General features: G+C 40.4%; 1 protein-coding gene across 9 annotated transcripts in view; it reads right to left on the bottom strand.

Moving 5' to 3' along the window:
* ASH1L (ASH1 like histone lysine methyltransferase) overlaps positions 1 to 16,311 on the bottom strand; it is a 205,285-nt gene that overhangs the window by 26,199 nt on the left and 162,775 nt on the right. For all 9 annotated transcript variants that reach the window (XM_067728086.1, XM_067728081.1, XM_067728085.1 and 6 more), the window contains 2 exons: positions 10,900 to 11,106; positions 10,628 to 10,774 (listed from right to left, as the gene is read on the bottom strand). In XM_067728086.1, the coding sequence (XP_067584187.1) occupies positions 10,628 to 10,774; positions 10,900 to 11,106 (354 nt within the window). The remainder of the gene's footprint in view (positions 1 to 10,627; positions 10,775 to 10,899; positions 11,107 to 16,311) is intronic.

The following is a 16,311-nucleotide window of genomic DNA, read 5'->3' on the forward strand; positions in this document are numbered from 1 at the left end:
ATAAATAAATATTTTTTTAAAAAAAGGAGTTCCCTGGTGGTCCGGTGGTTGAGAATCTGCCTTCCAATGCAGGGGACGCAGGTATGATCCCTGGTCAGGGAACTAAGATCCCCACATGTCACAGGGCAACTAAGCCCATGCGCCACAGTGAAGAGCCTGCGTGCTGCAACTACAGAGCCACACACTCTGGAGCCCGCGTGCCGCAACTAGAGAGAAGCTTGTGCGCCGCAATGAAGAGCCCGCGTGCCGCAACAAAAGATCCCATGTGCTGCAACTAAGACTGACGCAGCCAAAAATAAATAAAAATTAAAATATGGGGATGCAAATATCTCTTTGAGAACCTACGTTCAATTCTTTTGGGTATATACTCAGAAGCTGAATTGCTGGATCATAGGGTAATTTTATTTTTAACTTTTTGAGGAACCTCCTTACCCTTTTCCACTGTGGCTATACCATTTTTAGATTCTCAAGAGAGCACAAGGGTTCCTCTTTCTCCACATCTTCGTCAGCACTTATTGTTTTCTGTTATTTTCACAGTAGCCATTCTGAGGGTGTGAAGTGGTATCTCATAGTTTTGATTTGCATTTCCTTAATGATTAGTGATGTTGAGCATCTTTTTATTTGCTTATTGGCCATTTGTACAATCTTTGGAGAAATGTATATTCAAGCCCTTTGGCCATTCTGAATTGGGCTGTCTTTTTGTTGTTGAGTTTCAGGGTTCTCTATATATTCTGGATATTAATACCTTATAAGATAAATGACTTGCAAATATTTTCTCCCATTCTGTGGGTTGCCTTTTTACTCTGGGAATAGTGTCTTCTTTTTTTAAAAAATAAATTTATTTATTTATTTATTTATGGCTGTGTTGGGTCTTCGTTGTTGCGTGTGGGCTTTTCTCTAGTTGGGGTGAGTGGGAGCTACTCTTCATTGTGGTGCGTGGGCTTCTCATTGCGGTGGCTTCTCTTGTTGCAGAGCATGGGCTCTAGGCACACGGGCTTCAGTAGTTGTGGCACACGGCCTCAGTAGTTGTGGCTTGTGGGCACCAGAGCTCAGGCTCAGTAGTTGTGGCGCACGGGCTTAGCTGCTCTGTGGCATGTGGGATCTTCCCGGACCAGGGTTCGAACCTCTGTCTCCTGCACTGGCAGGCGGATTCTTAACCACTGCGCCGCCAGGGAAGCCCGGAATAGTGTCTTTTAAAATTTTTTATGAAGTACACTTTGTCTATTTTTTCTTTGGTTACCTGTGCCTTTGGTGTCATATCCAAGAAATTATTGCCAAGTCCACTGCTGTGAAACTTTTGTTCTATGTTTTCTTCTTCAACTTTTATTGGTTTAGGTCTTACATTTAGGTCCTTGACTGGTTTGAATTAATTTTTGTATACGGTGTTTGGTAAGGGACCAACTTCATACTTTTGCATGTGGATATTCAGTTTTCCTAGCACCATTTGCTGAAAAGACTATATCCCTTTTCCACTGAATGGTGTTGGCACAGTTGTAAAAAAAATCATTTGACCAAATATGTGAAGGTTTATTTCAAGGTTCTCTACTCTATTTCATGGGTCTATGTGCCTGTCTTTATGCCTATACCATACTGCTTTGATTACTATAACTTTGTAGTAAGTTTTGAAATAAAAAAGTGTGAGTCCTCCAGTTTTGTTCTTTTTTAGGATTGTTTTGGTTATTTGGGGGGGGTCCCTTGAGATTCTATATGAATTATAAGATGGGTTTTCTATTTCTGAAAAAAAAAGAGAAGTCTTTGGGATTTTGATAGGGATTGCATTGAATCTGTAGGTCACTTTGGGCAATACTGACATTTTAGCAATATTAAATCTTCTAATGAACATGGGATGTGTTACCATTCATTTATATCTTTAATTTCTTTTAGCAATGTTTTATAGCTTTCATTGTACAATTCTTTCACCTCATTGATTAAGTTAATTTCTAAGTACTTCATTCTTTTTCATGATACTGCAAATGGAAATGGTTTTGTAATTTCCTTTTCAGATTTCCCACTGTATATAGAAACGCAGCTGCAAGAGACCGTACAATATACAAATAGAGAAAATTTTATTCTTCTTTTCCAATTTGGATGCCTTTTATATTCTCTTTCTTGTCTAATTTTTCTGGCTAGAATTTCCAATATTACTTTGAATAGAAGTGAAGAAAGTGGGCATCCTTGTCTTGTCCCTGATCATAGAGGAAAAGCTTTCAGTCTTTCACCATTGAGTATCATGTTTGCTGTGGGTTTTCATATATGGCTTTTATTATGTTCACATAGTCCTTCTATTCCTATTTTGAGTACTTTAAAAAAAATTATTTATTTCATTTATATTTATTTTTGGCTGTGTTGGGTCTTTGTTGCTGTGCGTGGGCTTTCTCTAGTTGCAGTGAATGGGGGTTACTCTTCGTTGAGGCGTGTGGGCTTCTCATTGCGGTGGCTTCTCTTGGTGTGAAGCACGAGCTCTAGGCACGTGGGCTTCGGTAGTTGTGGCGCGTGGGCTCTAGAGCGCAGGCTCAGTAGTTGTGGCACACGCACTTAGTTGCTCTGTGGCATGTGCAATCTTCCTGGACCAGGGCTCGATCCTGTGTCCCCTGAACTGGCAGGTGGATTCTTAACCACTGTGCCACCAGGGAAGCCCTTGTTGAGTACATTTATCATAAAAGGGTGTTAAACTTTGTCAAATGCTTTTTCTGCATCAACTGAGATGATCATGTGATTTCTTTTCCCCTTCATTTTATTGATGTAGTGTATCACACTGATCAATTTTCATATGCTGAACCATCTTTGCCTTTCAGGATTAAATCCCACCTGGTCATTGTGCATAATCCTTTTAATATGCTGTTGAATTCTGTTTGCTAGTATTTTGTAGAGGACTTTTGCATGAATGTTCATAAGAGGTATTGGTATCTAGTTTTCTTGTAGGGTCTTCACCAAGCTTTGGTATCAGGGTTATGCTGGCTTCATACAGTGAGTAAGGAGGTGTTTCCTTCTCTTCAATTGTTTGGAAAAGTTTGAGATGGGTTGGTATTAATTTGGTAGAATTCACCAGTAAAACCATCAAGTCAAGGGCTTTTCTTTGTTGGGAGATTTCTGATTACTGATTCAATATCCTTACTAGTTACAGGTCTATTCAGATTTTTTATTTCTTCATGATTTAGTCTTAGTAGGTTTTGTGTGTCTAGAAATTTGTCCATTCCAACAAGATTATCCAATTTTTTGGTGTACATCTCTTCACAGTACTCTCATAATCTTTTTCATTTCTGCAGAATTGGTAGTAATGTCCCCACTTTCATTTCATTTGTCTTTTAAACATTTATTTATTTATTTGGCTGCTCTGTGTCTTAGTTGCAGCACGTGGGATCTTTCAGTTGCAGCATGCGGGATCCAGTTCCCTGACCAGGGATAGAACCCAGGCCCTCTGCACTGGGAGCACGGAGTCTTACCCATGGCACCACCAGGGAAGTCCCTCATCTCATTTCTGAGTTTAGTAATTTGGGTGCCTTTTTCTTTGTCCATCTAGTTTAAAAAAAAATTATTTTCTTTCTTATTTATTTTTTTTGTTGAGTTGGGTCTTAGTTGCAGCACACATGGTCTTCGTTGTGGCACATAGGAGCTTAGTTCCCCAACCTGCAACTTCTGGATTGGAAGGTGGATTCTTTTCTTTTTTAATTAATTTATTTTTTGCTGTGTTGGGTCTTCGTTGCTGTGCGTGGGCTTTCTCTAGTTGTGGCGAACGGCGGCTACTCTTCGTTGCAGTGCACGGGCTTCAGTAGTTGTGCCTTGCGGGCTCTCGAGCACAGGCTCAGTAGTTGTGGTGCATGGGCTTAGCTGCTCCATGGCATGTGGGATCTTCCCAGACCAGGGCTCAAACCCATGTCCCCTGCATTGGCAGGCGGATTCTTAACCACTGCACCACCAGGGAAGTCCCAAGATTTGTTGACTATGCTTATCTTTTTGAAGAACCAACTTTTGGTTTCATTGATTTTCTCTATTGTTTTTCTATTCTATTCTATTTCATTTATCTCTGCTCTATATTATTTCCTTCCTTTAGTTAACTTCAGGTGTAGTTTGTTCTTTTTCTAGGTCATTAAGTTGTAAAGTTAGGTTGCTGATTTGAGCTCTTTCCTGATTTTTAATGTAAGCATTTATACCTATAAACTTCCTACTTAGCACTGTTCCTGCTGCATTCTATAAGTTTTGGTATGTTGTGTTATCATTTTCATTCATATCTAAGTATTTTCTAATTTCCTTTGTGATTTCTTTTCTGACCAACTGGTTTTGTAAAATTTCCAATTTCCTTTATGTTACTGATTTCCAACTTCATCCATTGTGGACAGAAAAGATACTTTCTATGATATCTGGCTTTTAAAATCTATTGAGACTTAATTTGTGCCTAACATATAGTCTACCCTGGAAAATGTCCCACGTGCACTTGAGAAGAATATAAATGCTGTTGTTGTTGGGTGGAGTAGTCTGTAATATCTTTTAGATCTAGTTGGTTTATTGTGCTAAGTCCTCTGTTCCTTACTTATCATCTTTCTGTTTGTTGTATTCACTACTGAGTGGGGTATTGAAGTCTCCAATTGTTATCGCAGAATTGTTTATTTCTCCCTTCAATTCTGTCAGTTTTTGCTACATATATTTTGAGGTTCTGTCATTATGTGTGTAAATGCTTACAGTTTTTGTATCTTCTTGTGGAACCTTTCTAAAAAACACATGTCCTTGTCTCTTGTAACCTTTTTGGGTTTAAAGTCTATTTTAGCCATTCGTGCTCTCTTTTGGTTACTATTTACATGAAATATCTTTTCCCATACTTTCACTTTCAACCTGTTTGTGTCTTTGGATGTCAATTGAATCTCTTATACACAGTATATAGTTGGATCATGTGTTTTTACTCTATTCTGCCAATCTATTTTAAAAATTGAGGTGTAATTGAGATAAAATATTATAATAGTTTCAGGTACAACATAATGATTCATTATATGTATATATTGCAAAATGATCACCACAATGAGTCTAGTTAACATCTATCACCACACATGGTATCAAATTATTTTCTTGTGATGAGCTCTTTAAGATTCACTCTCTTGGGCTTCCCTGGTGGTGCAGTGGTTAAGAATCCACCTGCCAATGCAGGGGACACGGGTTCGAGCCCTGGTCTGGGAAGATCCCACATGCCGTGGAGCAACAAAGCCCATGTGCCACAACTACTGAGCCTGCGCTCTAGAGCCCGCGGGCCACAACTACTGAAGCCCACATGCCTGGAGCCCGTGCTCCACAACAAGAGAAGCCACTGCAATGAGAAGCCCACACACCACAACGAAGAGTAGCCCTTGCTCGCCGCAACCAGAGAAAAGACCGCGTGCAGCAACGAAGACCCAACGCAGCCAAAAATAAAATAAATAAAATAAAAATAAATAAAATAAAATAAATTTATATATATATATAAAAGATTCTCTCTCTTAGCAAGTTTCAACTATACAATGTATTAAGTATAGCCACCATGCTGCACATTACATCCTCATGTCTTATTTTATTTGGACCACCTTCACCCATTTTTCCAAGCCTCCAAACCCTTAACTCTGGCAACCACCAATTTGTATCTAACAGTTGTTGTTTGTTTTTTAAAGATTCTGCACATGAGTGAGGTCATGTGGTACTAGTCTTCCTGTCTGATTTCTCATTTAGCATAATGCCCTCAAGGCCCATTCATGTTGTTGCAAATGGCAGTATTTCCTTCATTTTTATGGCTGAATAATATTCCATTGTAGATATACACATTTTCTTTATCCATTCATCCACACTGATGGATACTTAGGTTGTTTCCATGTCTTAGCTACTGTAAATAATCATGCAATGAACATGGGAGTACAGATATCTTTTTGAGTTAGTGTTTTCACTTCCTTCAGATAAATACCCAGAAATGGAATCGCTGGACTGTATGGCAGTTCTATTTTTAAATTTCCGAGGAACCTCCAGTTTTTTATAGTGGTTGCACCAATTTACATTCCCACCAACAGTGCACAAGGGTTTCCTTTTTTTCACTTCCTAACACTTCCTACTTCTTGTCTGTTTGATAACAGCCATTCTATGAGGTGCATTTGACCTGCATTTTCCTGATGATTAGTGACATTAAGCACCTTTTTATGTACCTGTTAGCCACCTGCATGTCTTCTTTAAAAAGATATATATTCAGGAACCTTCTTGATGGCCCAGTGGCTAAGACTCCGCATTCCCAATGCAGGGGGCCAAAGTTCGATTCCTGGTCAGGGAACTAGATCCCACATGCTGCAAGTAAGAGTTTGCCTGCTGCAACTAAAGATCCCGCCTGCTGCAACTAAGACCTGGTGTACCCAAATAAATAAATATTGAATAAAAAAAGATGTATATTCAGATTCTCTGCCTATATTTAATTGGATTTTTTTTTGCAACTGACTTGTTTGATTTCCTTATATACTTTGAAGATTAACCCCTTATCAGATTTGCAAATATTTTCTCCCATTCTATAGGTTGTCTTTTCATTTTGTTTAGGGTTTTCAGTGCTGTATAGGAACATTTTAGTTTGACTAGTCTCACTTGTTCATTTCTGCTTTTAGTGCCTTCCTCCTGGTGTTAAAACCAAAAAAATATCATTGCCATGACTGATGTCAAGGAGCTTACCCTCTGTTTTCTTCTAGGAGTTTTATGGTTTTAGGTCTTACATTCAAGTCTTTAAGTTGATTTCTGTGTATGTTGAAAGATAGTGGTTTAGTTTCATTCTTTTGCATGTGGCTATCCAGTTTACCCACACCCTTTATTGAAGAGACTGCCCTTTCCCCGTTGTATATTCTTGGCTCCTCTATAATAAATTGGCCATACATGCATGGGTTTATTTCTGGGCTCTCTATTCTGTTCCATTCATCTATGAATCTGTTTTTCTGCCAATATCATACTGTTTAGATTACTACAGCTTTGTAATACAGTTTGAAATCAGGAAGTGTGATGCCTTCAACTTTGCTCTTCTTTCTCAAGACTGCTTTGACTATTCGAGGTCTTTTGTGGTTCCACAAAAAGTTTAGGATTATTTGTTCTATTTCTGTGAAAAATGCCATTGGAATTTAATTTTTATTGCACTTAATTTGTAGGATGCTTTGGGTAGTATGGACATTTAAACAATATTAACTCTTCAAATCCATGAGCACAGAATATCTTTTCATTTATTTGTGACTTCTCTAAGTTCTCTCATCAGTATCTTACAGTTGTCAGTGTACAAGTCTTTCACCTCCTTGGTTAAATTTATTCCTAGGTATTTTATTCTTTTTGATACTATTGCATACAGGATTTAAAAAAAATTTTGATAGTTATTAGCATATGGAAATGCAATTGATTTTTTTAAAAATAAGCATTTTATTAACTATTCATTTATTTATATTTTTATTTATTTAATTTGCCTGCACTGGGTCTTAGTTGAGGCATGCGGGATCTTTAGTTGCAGCATGCGGGATTGTTAGTCACAGCATGTGAACTCAGTTGCGGCATGTAGGGTCTAGTTCCCCGACCAGGGACTGAACCCAGGCCGCCTGCATTGGGAACATGGAGTCTTACCCACTGGACCACCAGGGGAGTCCCCGCAACTAATTTTTATGTTTGATTTTGTCTCCTGCAACTTTACTGAATTCATTTATCAGTTTCAAAAGTTTTTTGGTGGAGTCTTTAGCATTTTCTATATATAATATTATTTCATCCGCAAATAGAGACAGTTTTACTTCTTCTTTTTCAACTGGATGACTTTTATTTTTTCTTGCCTAACTGCTCTAGGTAGGACTTGCAGTATTATGTTGAATACAGGTGGTAGTAGTGGGCATCGTTGTTTTCTTCTTGATCTTAAAGGAAAAGCTTTCAAACTTCCACCTGTTGGCTCGTCACATATGGCCTTGATTATGTTGAGGTACATTCCTTTACCCACTTTGCTGAGAGCTTTTATTATAAATGATGTTGAATTCCATTCACTTCTGGAGAGTTTTATCTACTTGCCTATTGATAAGGAGGGAGTTACCTCTGTCATTGTGCAATTTGTTTTCAATATGCCCTATAGCTTTTTGTCCCTCACTGCCTGAATTCCTGTTTTCTATAGTATTTAATTTTTTGGAGTGAAATGTTTAAATTCCTTCTTAATTTCCTCTTGTACATGTCTGTAGCTACTGCATTTGTGGTTATCATGAGGATTACACTGAACATCCTGAAGTTATAACACTATAATTTTATTTATAGCAGCTTAACTTCAATTAACATATAAAAACTCTGCTCCTTTACAGCTCTTTCTACTCCTTTCAGTATCACAAAATTACACCTTTATAATTGTGTGCACAAAAAATAAACTAATAATTCCTTTAAATGCATTAGTCTCCTAAATTATGTAGAAAACAAAAAGTACAGTTACAAACCACTGTAACAAAATTCTAGCTTTTATAATTGCCCATGTATTTACCTTTATTAAGATTTTTTATTTATCCATATGGCATGAAGTACTGTCTAGGGTCCTTTCATTTCAACTTGCAGGAGACCCTTGAGCATTTTTGCAGGGTAGGTCTAGTACTCACAAATTCCCTCATCTTTTGTTTATTTGGGAATGTTTTGATTTCTTCCTCACTTTTGAAGGACAGTTTTGCCACACACAGGAATCATTTTAGCATGTTGCATACACTGGCCCACTGTCTTCTGGCCTCCAAAATTTCTGATAAGGAATCTGCAAATTTTCTTATTGAGGATCTACTGTATGTGATGATTTGCTTGTCTCGTGCTGCTTCCAAGATTTTCTCTGTCTTTTGAAAGTCTGATTATAACGTGTCTTGGTATGTGTCTCTTTGAGTTCATCTTACTTGGAGTTTGGGAAGCTTCCTGGATTTTATTTTTTTCCCCCTGGATATTTATATTCACATCTTTCATGAAATTTGGTAAATTTTCAACCATTATTTCTTTAAATATTCTCTCTGCCTCTTTGTATCTGTCTTCTCCGTCTGGAACATCCACAATGCATATGGTTGTTCTGCTTGATGGTGTCCCACGGGTCACTTAGGGCTCTCTTTTCTTCAATCTTTTTCTTATTCTTCAGGCTTGATAATTTACATTGTCCTCATCTTCAAGTTCACTGTTTCTTTCTTCTGCCTGCTCAAACCTGCCTTTGAATCCATCTAGTGAGTTTTTCATTTCAATTACTGTACTTTTCAGCTCCAGAATTCCTTTTTGGCTTCTTTTTAGGCTTTCTATCTCTTTACTGATATTTCCATTTTGTTCCAACATCATTTTCATGACTTTCTCATGAAAGAAAGTTTTTTTCATGACAATTTCCTTTAGCTCTTTGAGCATGATTAGGGCAGCTTTTTAAAAGTCTTTGTCTAATGTATCTGCCATTAAGTCCATTTTAGGTTCAGATTCTACTGAATTATTTTTTTGCTTTGAATGGACAATACTTTCTTGTGTCTTTGTATTCCTTGTGATTTTTTTTTTTGAACACTGGACATTTGAGTTGAATAATGTGGTAACTCTGGAAATTAAAGATTCTCCATCCAGTTTGCTGTTTTTTGTTATTTTGATTGCTGTAGGCTGTCTCTGTGCCAAGGATCAGCCTCAGGTGTAAACTTAGTGTCTTATGTCTTTTCCAATCCTTTCGTTGGATATGGGCAGTCACTGTCTATTTCCCCTCATACATGCAGTTGTTTTTGAACGTCTTAGTCTTTAATTTCTGTCCCAAAAGGGGAAAAGCAAAAAATGAAGGTGGCGAAAAGAGGGCACCCTTAAAATCTCCTGGGAGTCACTTTAGCTGGAGGGAGAGGGACTTGCAACAATGGTGGAGGTACACAGTGGCTGCCTGCTTCTTTGCACCTCTGTGATCAGAAGAAGCAATCAAAGCATAGGTACCTAATATTTGGAGAACAGGCCTAGCATTTGCAAGCTGTATGCAAGATATTTCAGGAACACTTGCACAGCTACCTGCCATGTAGCTATGGGTAGGGATGAGTAGCTGCTACTGTGCTAACACCTCAAATTGACTGAAATGATCCATAACTGACCATCTAACACTTCCCCTGGACGTTACAAGCCTTCAACAGACCCCAGAGTTCCAAAAGAGTTTTATCAAACATATTCTGCTACTGCAATTGTCTAAAGGGAGACAGATTCCTTGTGCTTCCTACTCTATCATCTTCTCAGAATCCTCTCCTATCATGTTATCTTTTCCGAACTATTTTTCAGATGCATTTTTTTCATTCTCAATTAGATTATAATCTATTACTTTTATTTCTCATTGTAACAAATCCAGTGAGGATGTGATAAATATGCTAAATGTATGGATGTGAGAAGAACCACATAACACAGTGCTTGGCGCATAGTAAGCGGTCAATAAATATTAGGTATTATCTCACACACACACACACACATAAATATTACATTCTTCTGGGAGTGAGTAGTTACGATGAAGTGTGGAGAAATAGTATGAGATTACTCTCTACCTGGAGGATCTGGTATAATAAGGAATTGCCTGAGCTGCTTTGTGTAAGCTGACTAAAATTGTGGAAAGATCAGTCTCTGGATGTCCTCAAAGCTTTCTGCTCTGTTGGAGTCTTGTCTTCACCTTCCCCTGCTTTCTTACCATTTCTGCATTTCACAATTTGGGTCACAGCTGTGGTTGATGAATCGGGCCTCATTTCCCATGCGATAACTGTCAATCACCATCCCACTATCCAGGTTCAGACAATAGTGGTCACTGTGATTATGATACTGCTCAATCATCCTATTCCTAAAGAGGAGAGAAATGATTGAAAGCCAATTAATGATTAAGTTGAAAGTAAATTTCAAATATTTCATTTTCCATACTAATCTGGTAACTTTGCCATTTTACTGGAGTATCATTTACCACCGTACCTGAACTCCTGTTCGCTGACAACCTCCCCTAGGTATTCAATGATGAACTGCCCAGCTTTTAGGGGTTCTTTGGTTCTGATTCCCCAACCTTTTTCCTCAGCTCGAAATCGTTCTAGACATTGCACCCACTCATGCCTCTGTATCCTCTGGTTACAGCACTGCTCACCACAGGGGCAAGTGTTGGGGGAACACTCAGCAAAGATCATTCTAGAAAGAAAAGGAATAATTGTATGTCAATTAACACTATACATAACCTTCATGAACCCATTTTTTACATAGGAATTTTAAAAATGCATAAGATTAATTTTTATTTTAGTAAGGTTAGATTGGTTAACAAAGTTAACAAGGTAATAATGTCTAAGTTCAAAAATAATACTGAAAATTTCCAAGTCAAAGTGCAAACACTGATGCTTCTTATAAATTAATGAGTTAATTGTCCACTCAGCATCCTGGGTAAACACTATCATATTTAGTTCTGAGCTAAGAATATATGAACTGTAACCCATAGAGGAATTAATAATTTGATGATTACATTGCACTATTGTTTTGAAGTAGCTCATAGCCATTTACAGATTTTTTAAAAAATTGTGGTAAAATACACATAAAATTTACTATAACATTTACCATCATAACCATTTTATTTTTTAATAAATTTATTTATTTATTTTTTGTTGCGTTGGGTCGTCGTTGCTGCGCTCAGGCTTTCTCTAGTTGTGGTGAGCAGGGGCTACTTTTCATTGCGGTGCGCAGGCTTCTCATTGCATTGGCTTCTCTTTGTTGTGGAGCATGGGCTCTAAGCACGCGGGCTTCAGCAGTTGTAGCATGTGGGCTCAGTAGTTGTGGGTCATGGCTCTAGGGCACAAGCTCAGTAGTTGTGGTGCATGTGGGATCTTCCTGGACCATGGCTTGAACCCGTGTCCCCTTCATTGGCAGGGGGATTTTTTTTTTTTCTAATTTAAAAAATATTTATTTATTTATTTACTTATTTATCTTTGGCTGCCTTGGGTCTTCGTTGCTGTGAGTGGGTTTTCTCTAGTTGCAGTGAGCAGGGGCTACTTTTCGTTGAGGTACGTGGGCTTCTCTTGTTGCGGAGCGTGGGCTCTAGGTGCGTGGGCTTCAGTAGTTGTGGCACACGGGCTCAGTAGTTGTGGCTCGCAGGCTTAGTTGTTCTGTGGCATGTGGGATCTTCCCAGACCAGGTCTCGAACCTGTGCATCCTGCATTGGCAGGCAGATTCTTAACCACTGTGCAACCAGGGAATCCCACAGTTTACAATTTAAAGTACTTACAGGAGCTTCCCTGGTGGCGCAGTAGTTCAGAATCTGCCTGCCAATGCAGGGGACACGGGTTCGAGCCCTGGTCTGGGAAGATCCCACATGCCGTGGAGCAACTGGGCCCGTGAGCCACAATTACTGAGCCTGTGCGTCTGGAGCCTGTGCTCCTCAACAACAGAGGCCACGACAGAAGCCCGCGCACCGCGATGAAGAGTGGCCCCCGCTTGCCACAACTAGAGAAAGCCCCCACACAGAAACGAAGACCCAACATAGCCATAAATAAATAAATAAAAATTTAAAGTACTTACAGGGTTGTTTGATTTATTCTTCAGAAAGATATTATCTTGGGCTTCCCTGGTGGCACAGTGGTTAAGAATCCACCTGCCAATGCAGGGGACACGGGTTCGAGCCCTGGTCCGGGGAGATCCCACATGCCACGGAGCAACTAAGCCCATGTGCCACAACTACTGAGCCTGCGCTCTAGAGCCTGTGAGCCACAACTACTGAAGCCCACGCACCTAGAGCCTGTGCTCCACAACAAGAGAAGCCACTGCAATGAAGAGCCTGCGCACCGCAATGAAGAATAGCCCCTGCTCATCGCAACTAGAGAAAGCCTGTGTGCAGCAACAAAGACCCAACGCAGCCAAAATAAATAAAAATAAAACAAATAAATTTATTAAAAAAATATTATCTTTATCTAAAGGGCAAACAGCCCACAGTGTCAAATCATATAAATGAGCAGTAAGCAGAGAAAATATCCACTGGACTATACTTCAATTTAAGACAATCAGGGAGTTCCCTAGTGGCTCAGTGGTTAAGAATCTGCCTGCCAATGCAGGGGACACGGGTTCAAGCCATGGTCCAGGAAGATCCCACATGCTGCGGAGCAGCTAAGCCTGTGTGCCACAACTACTGAGCCTGTGCTCTAGAGCCTGCGAGCCACAACGACTGAGCCGGCATGCCACAACTACTGAAGCCCGTGCACTTACAGCCCATGCTCCACAACAAGAGAAGCCACCACAATGATAAGCCCGTGCACAGCAATGAAGAGTAGCCCCACTCGCCACAACCAGAGAAAGCCCACGTGCGGCAATAAGGACCCAACACAGCCATAAATAAATAAACAAATAAAAGAAGAATAAAAATATATCAAAAAAAATTAAGACAATCAGCTTAACTTGTAAAGACACTGCCTTACTGTCAAATTCACCACAGTTATTCTTTGTTTTGCTGATTTCTTTGCTGCATGGATATTGACGAACACCCCTCCTAGAACTGTCCTACTATTTTCGGCTTTGTTGATCTTTTATGATAATGGACTTTCCACCTTTACAATAACAATTCCTGTCTTTTTTTTTTTTTTAAACAGGGATCCTTTTCTCCTCTCTACTTTCCATGGCATATTCATCGCTCCTCTTTTCTTCAGAAGGCTTATTCATTTTCATGGCTTTTAAAAGTAATTAATTTAGTTTTTGCTGCGTTGGGTCTTTGCTGCTGCTCTTTGTTGCGGTGCTCGGGCTTCTCATTGCAGTGGCTTCTCTTGTTGTGGAGCATGGGCTCTAGGTGCGTGAGCTTCAGTAATTGTGGCACATGGGCTCAGTATTGTGGCTCATGGGCTCTACAGCGTAGGCTCAGTAGTTGTGGTGCATGGTCTTAGTTACTCCACAGCATGTGGGATCTTCCTGGACCATGGCTCGAACCCGTGTCCCCTGCATTGGCAGGAGATTCTTAACCACTGCACCACCATGGAAGTCCTATTCTGTTTGTTTTGATAAATGACCAAGATAAGCCCTTTAACTGTATAAACATGTATATAAACATTCACTGTCTGGAAAACAAAACCATAAAGTTACCAAAATCTGGAAGTAGATGCTGCAAACTAACATGGGAAGACTTTGATTTAGCAATGTAAATTGCCATTACCTGTGGTCACAATGCCCTTGAAAAATTAGAGAATTTTCCCCCCTCTAAATATAGATCATCTGATTGCTCTTTCTCTTACACGGTAAGATTTAAGATTAAACAATCATTGAGAAATGTACTAATGTGATTGACTTCACTAGCTATGGAGGTCAGACCATTCCTGTAAATGGAAATGTGTTTTCACTTAAATGAAATGAATGTTCCTACTATGAATCATGCTAGGTCAGGAAGGAGTAAGCCTTGGAGGTGGGGGAGAGGATCATTCCATCCCAACTTTTTGGGACCAAGAATTTGAGGAACCAGGGTTCTAGAGCAAAAGGTGAATGCTCCTAGAGATTCTCATTGGTGGGCAAGTGGAAGTGAAGTGCTCTCAACAAAGTAGCATAGATAGACTCTAACAGGGAGTTAGACAGGGGCCCTGATGTTTAGTTTAGGGCCTGTGAACTCCGAAAGTAATCACCACTGGTGGCATAAGTCTCACCAGGTAATATACATTTATCTTCCCCTAAGTATTCAGTTTTGTTACACACCATGTCTGTCCTTTTGGAGAGCTGAAGGAGTGGGCTCTGTATGTGCTATGAGCAAATGGGTACAGCATTAAAAAATAGCTTGAGGGCTTCCCTGGTGGTGCAGTGGTCGAGAGTCCGCCTGCCGAAGCAGGGGACCCGGGTTCGTGCCCTGGTCTGGGAAGATCCCACATGCCGCGGAGCGGATAGGCCTGTGAGCCATGGCTGCTGAGCCTGCACGTCTGGAGCCTGTGCTCCGCAATGGGAGAGGCCACAACAGTGAGAGGCCCGTGTACTGCAAAAAAAGCTTGAAATGAATGACAAGACTCTGTTCCAGGGAAAGAGGAATGTTCTGGAGCAGCAATGGGCTTGATATGGATGGTGTACAGAAACAAATACCCACCAAGGAAGATCTGTAGTATTTATAAACAGTGTTGGTGATTCCTAGAAATTGTTTGGAAGAAAGGAGGACAAATGTTTAAAGTCTTTATTTGAAGTAACTGTAAAACCCCATTATTTGTTTTAAAAATAGTCCTGGGACTTCTCTAGTGGTGCAGTGGCTAAGACTCCGCCTGCCAATGCAAGGGACATGGGTTCGATTCCCTGGTCTGGGAAGATCCCACATGTCATGGAGCAACTAAGCCCGTGCGCCACGATTACTGAGCCTGCACTCTAGAGCCCTCGAGCCACAACTACTGAGCCCATGTGCCACAACTACTGAAGCCCACGCACCTAGAGCCCGTGCTTCGCAACAAGAGAAGCCACTGCAAGGAGAAGAACACGCACCGCAATGTAGTCCTGGCTCGACGCAACTAGAGAAAATCTGCGCTCAGCAATGAAGACCCAATGCAACCAAAAATAAATAAATAAATAAAAATTTAAAAAATATAGTCCTGAATCAAGTGTTCCCTGGGCTACTTACAAGTAAGTACAATTCTACATATGAGTCTTGCATGGATGCGAAAGTGGATCTTGCCAATCCTTTAACTCCCCCATCCCCTTAAATATTTACAGAACTCTGAATACAAAGATAGGTAAGACAAAGCCACCCTACATTTTACTTTTTTTTTTTTTTTTTTTGCTGTACGCGGGCCTCTCACTGTTGTGGCCTCTCCTGCTGTGGAGCACAGGCTCTGGACGCACAGATCCAGCGGCCATGGCTCACGGGCCCAGCCGCTCCGCGGCATGTGGGATCTTCCCGGACCGGGGCACGAACCCGTGTCCCCTGCATCGGCAGGTGGACTCTCAACCACTGCGCCACCAGGGAAGCCCGCCATCCTACATTTTAGATAGCTCCATTTAACTGAATCTTTATGAGGGTTACTTTTAAATATATAAGGAAGCACCCACCGAATAACATTTGAATTTTTCTTAGTTATTTATACATTAATCACATTCATTAGCTGCATGATGAAGTAGTGCTCATATTCTCATGACACAAAGTTGGCAGTATTGTGTCTGAGTGTTTGTTTATTTCTTTTTTTTTTGCCATACGTGGGCCTCTCACTGTTGTGGCGTCTCCCGTTGCGGAGCACAGGCTCCGGATGCGCAGGCTCAGCAGCCATGGCTCACGGGCCTAGCTGCTCCGCGGCATGTGGGATCTTCCCGGACCGGGGCACGAACCCGTGTCCCCTGCATCGGCAGGCAGACTCTCAGCCACTGTGCCACCAGGGGAGCCCTGTTTATTTCTTATTTAGGGGTAAGTTTTGG

The sequence above is a fragment of the Pseudorca crassidens genome, chromosome 2 (assembly GCF_039906515.1).
Source record: "Pseudorca crassidens isolate mPseCra1 chromosome 2, mPseCra1.hap1, whole genome shotgun sequence".
NCBI lineage: Eukaryota > Metazoa > Chordata > Mammalia > Artiodactyla > Delphinidae > Pseudorca > Pseudorca crassidens.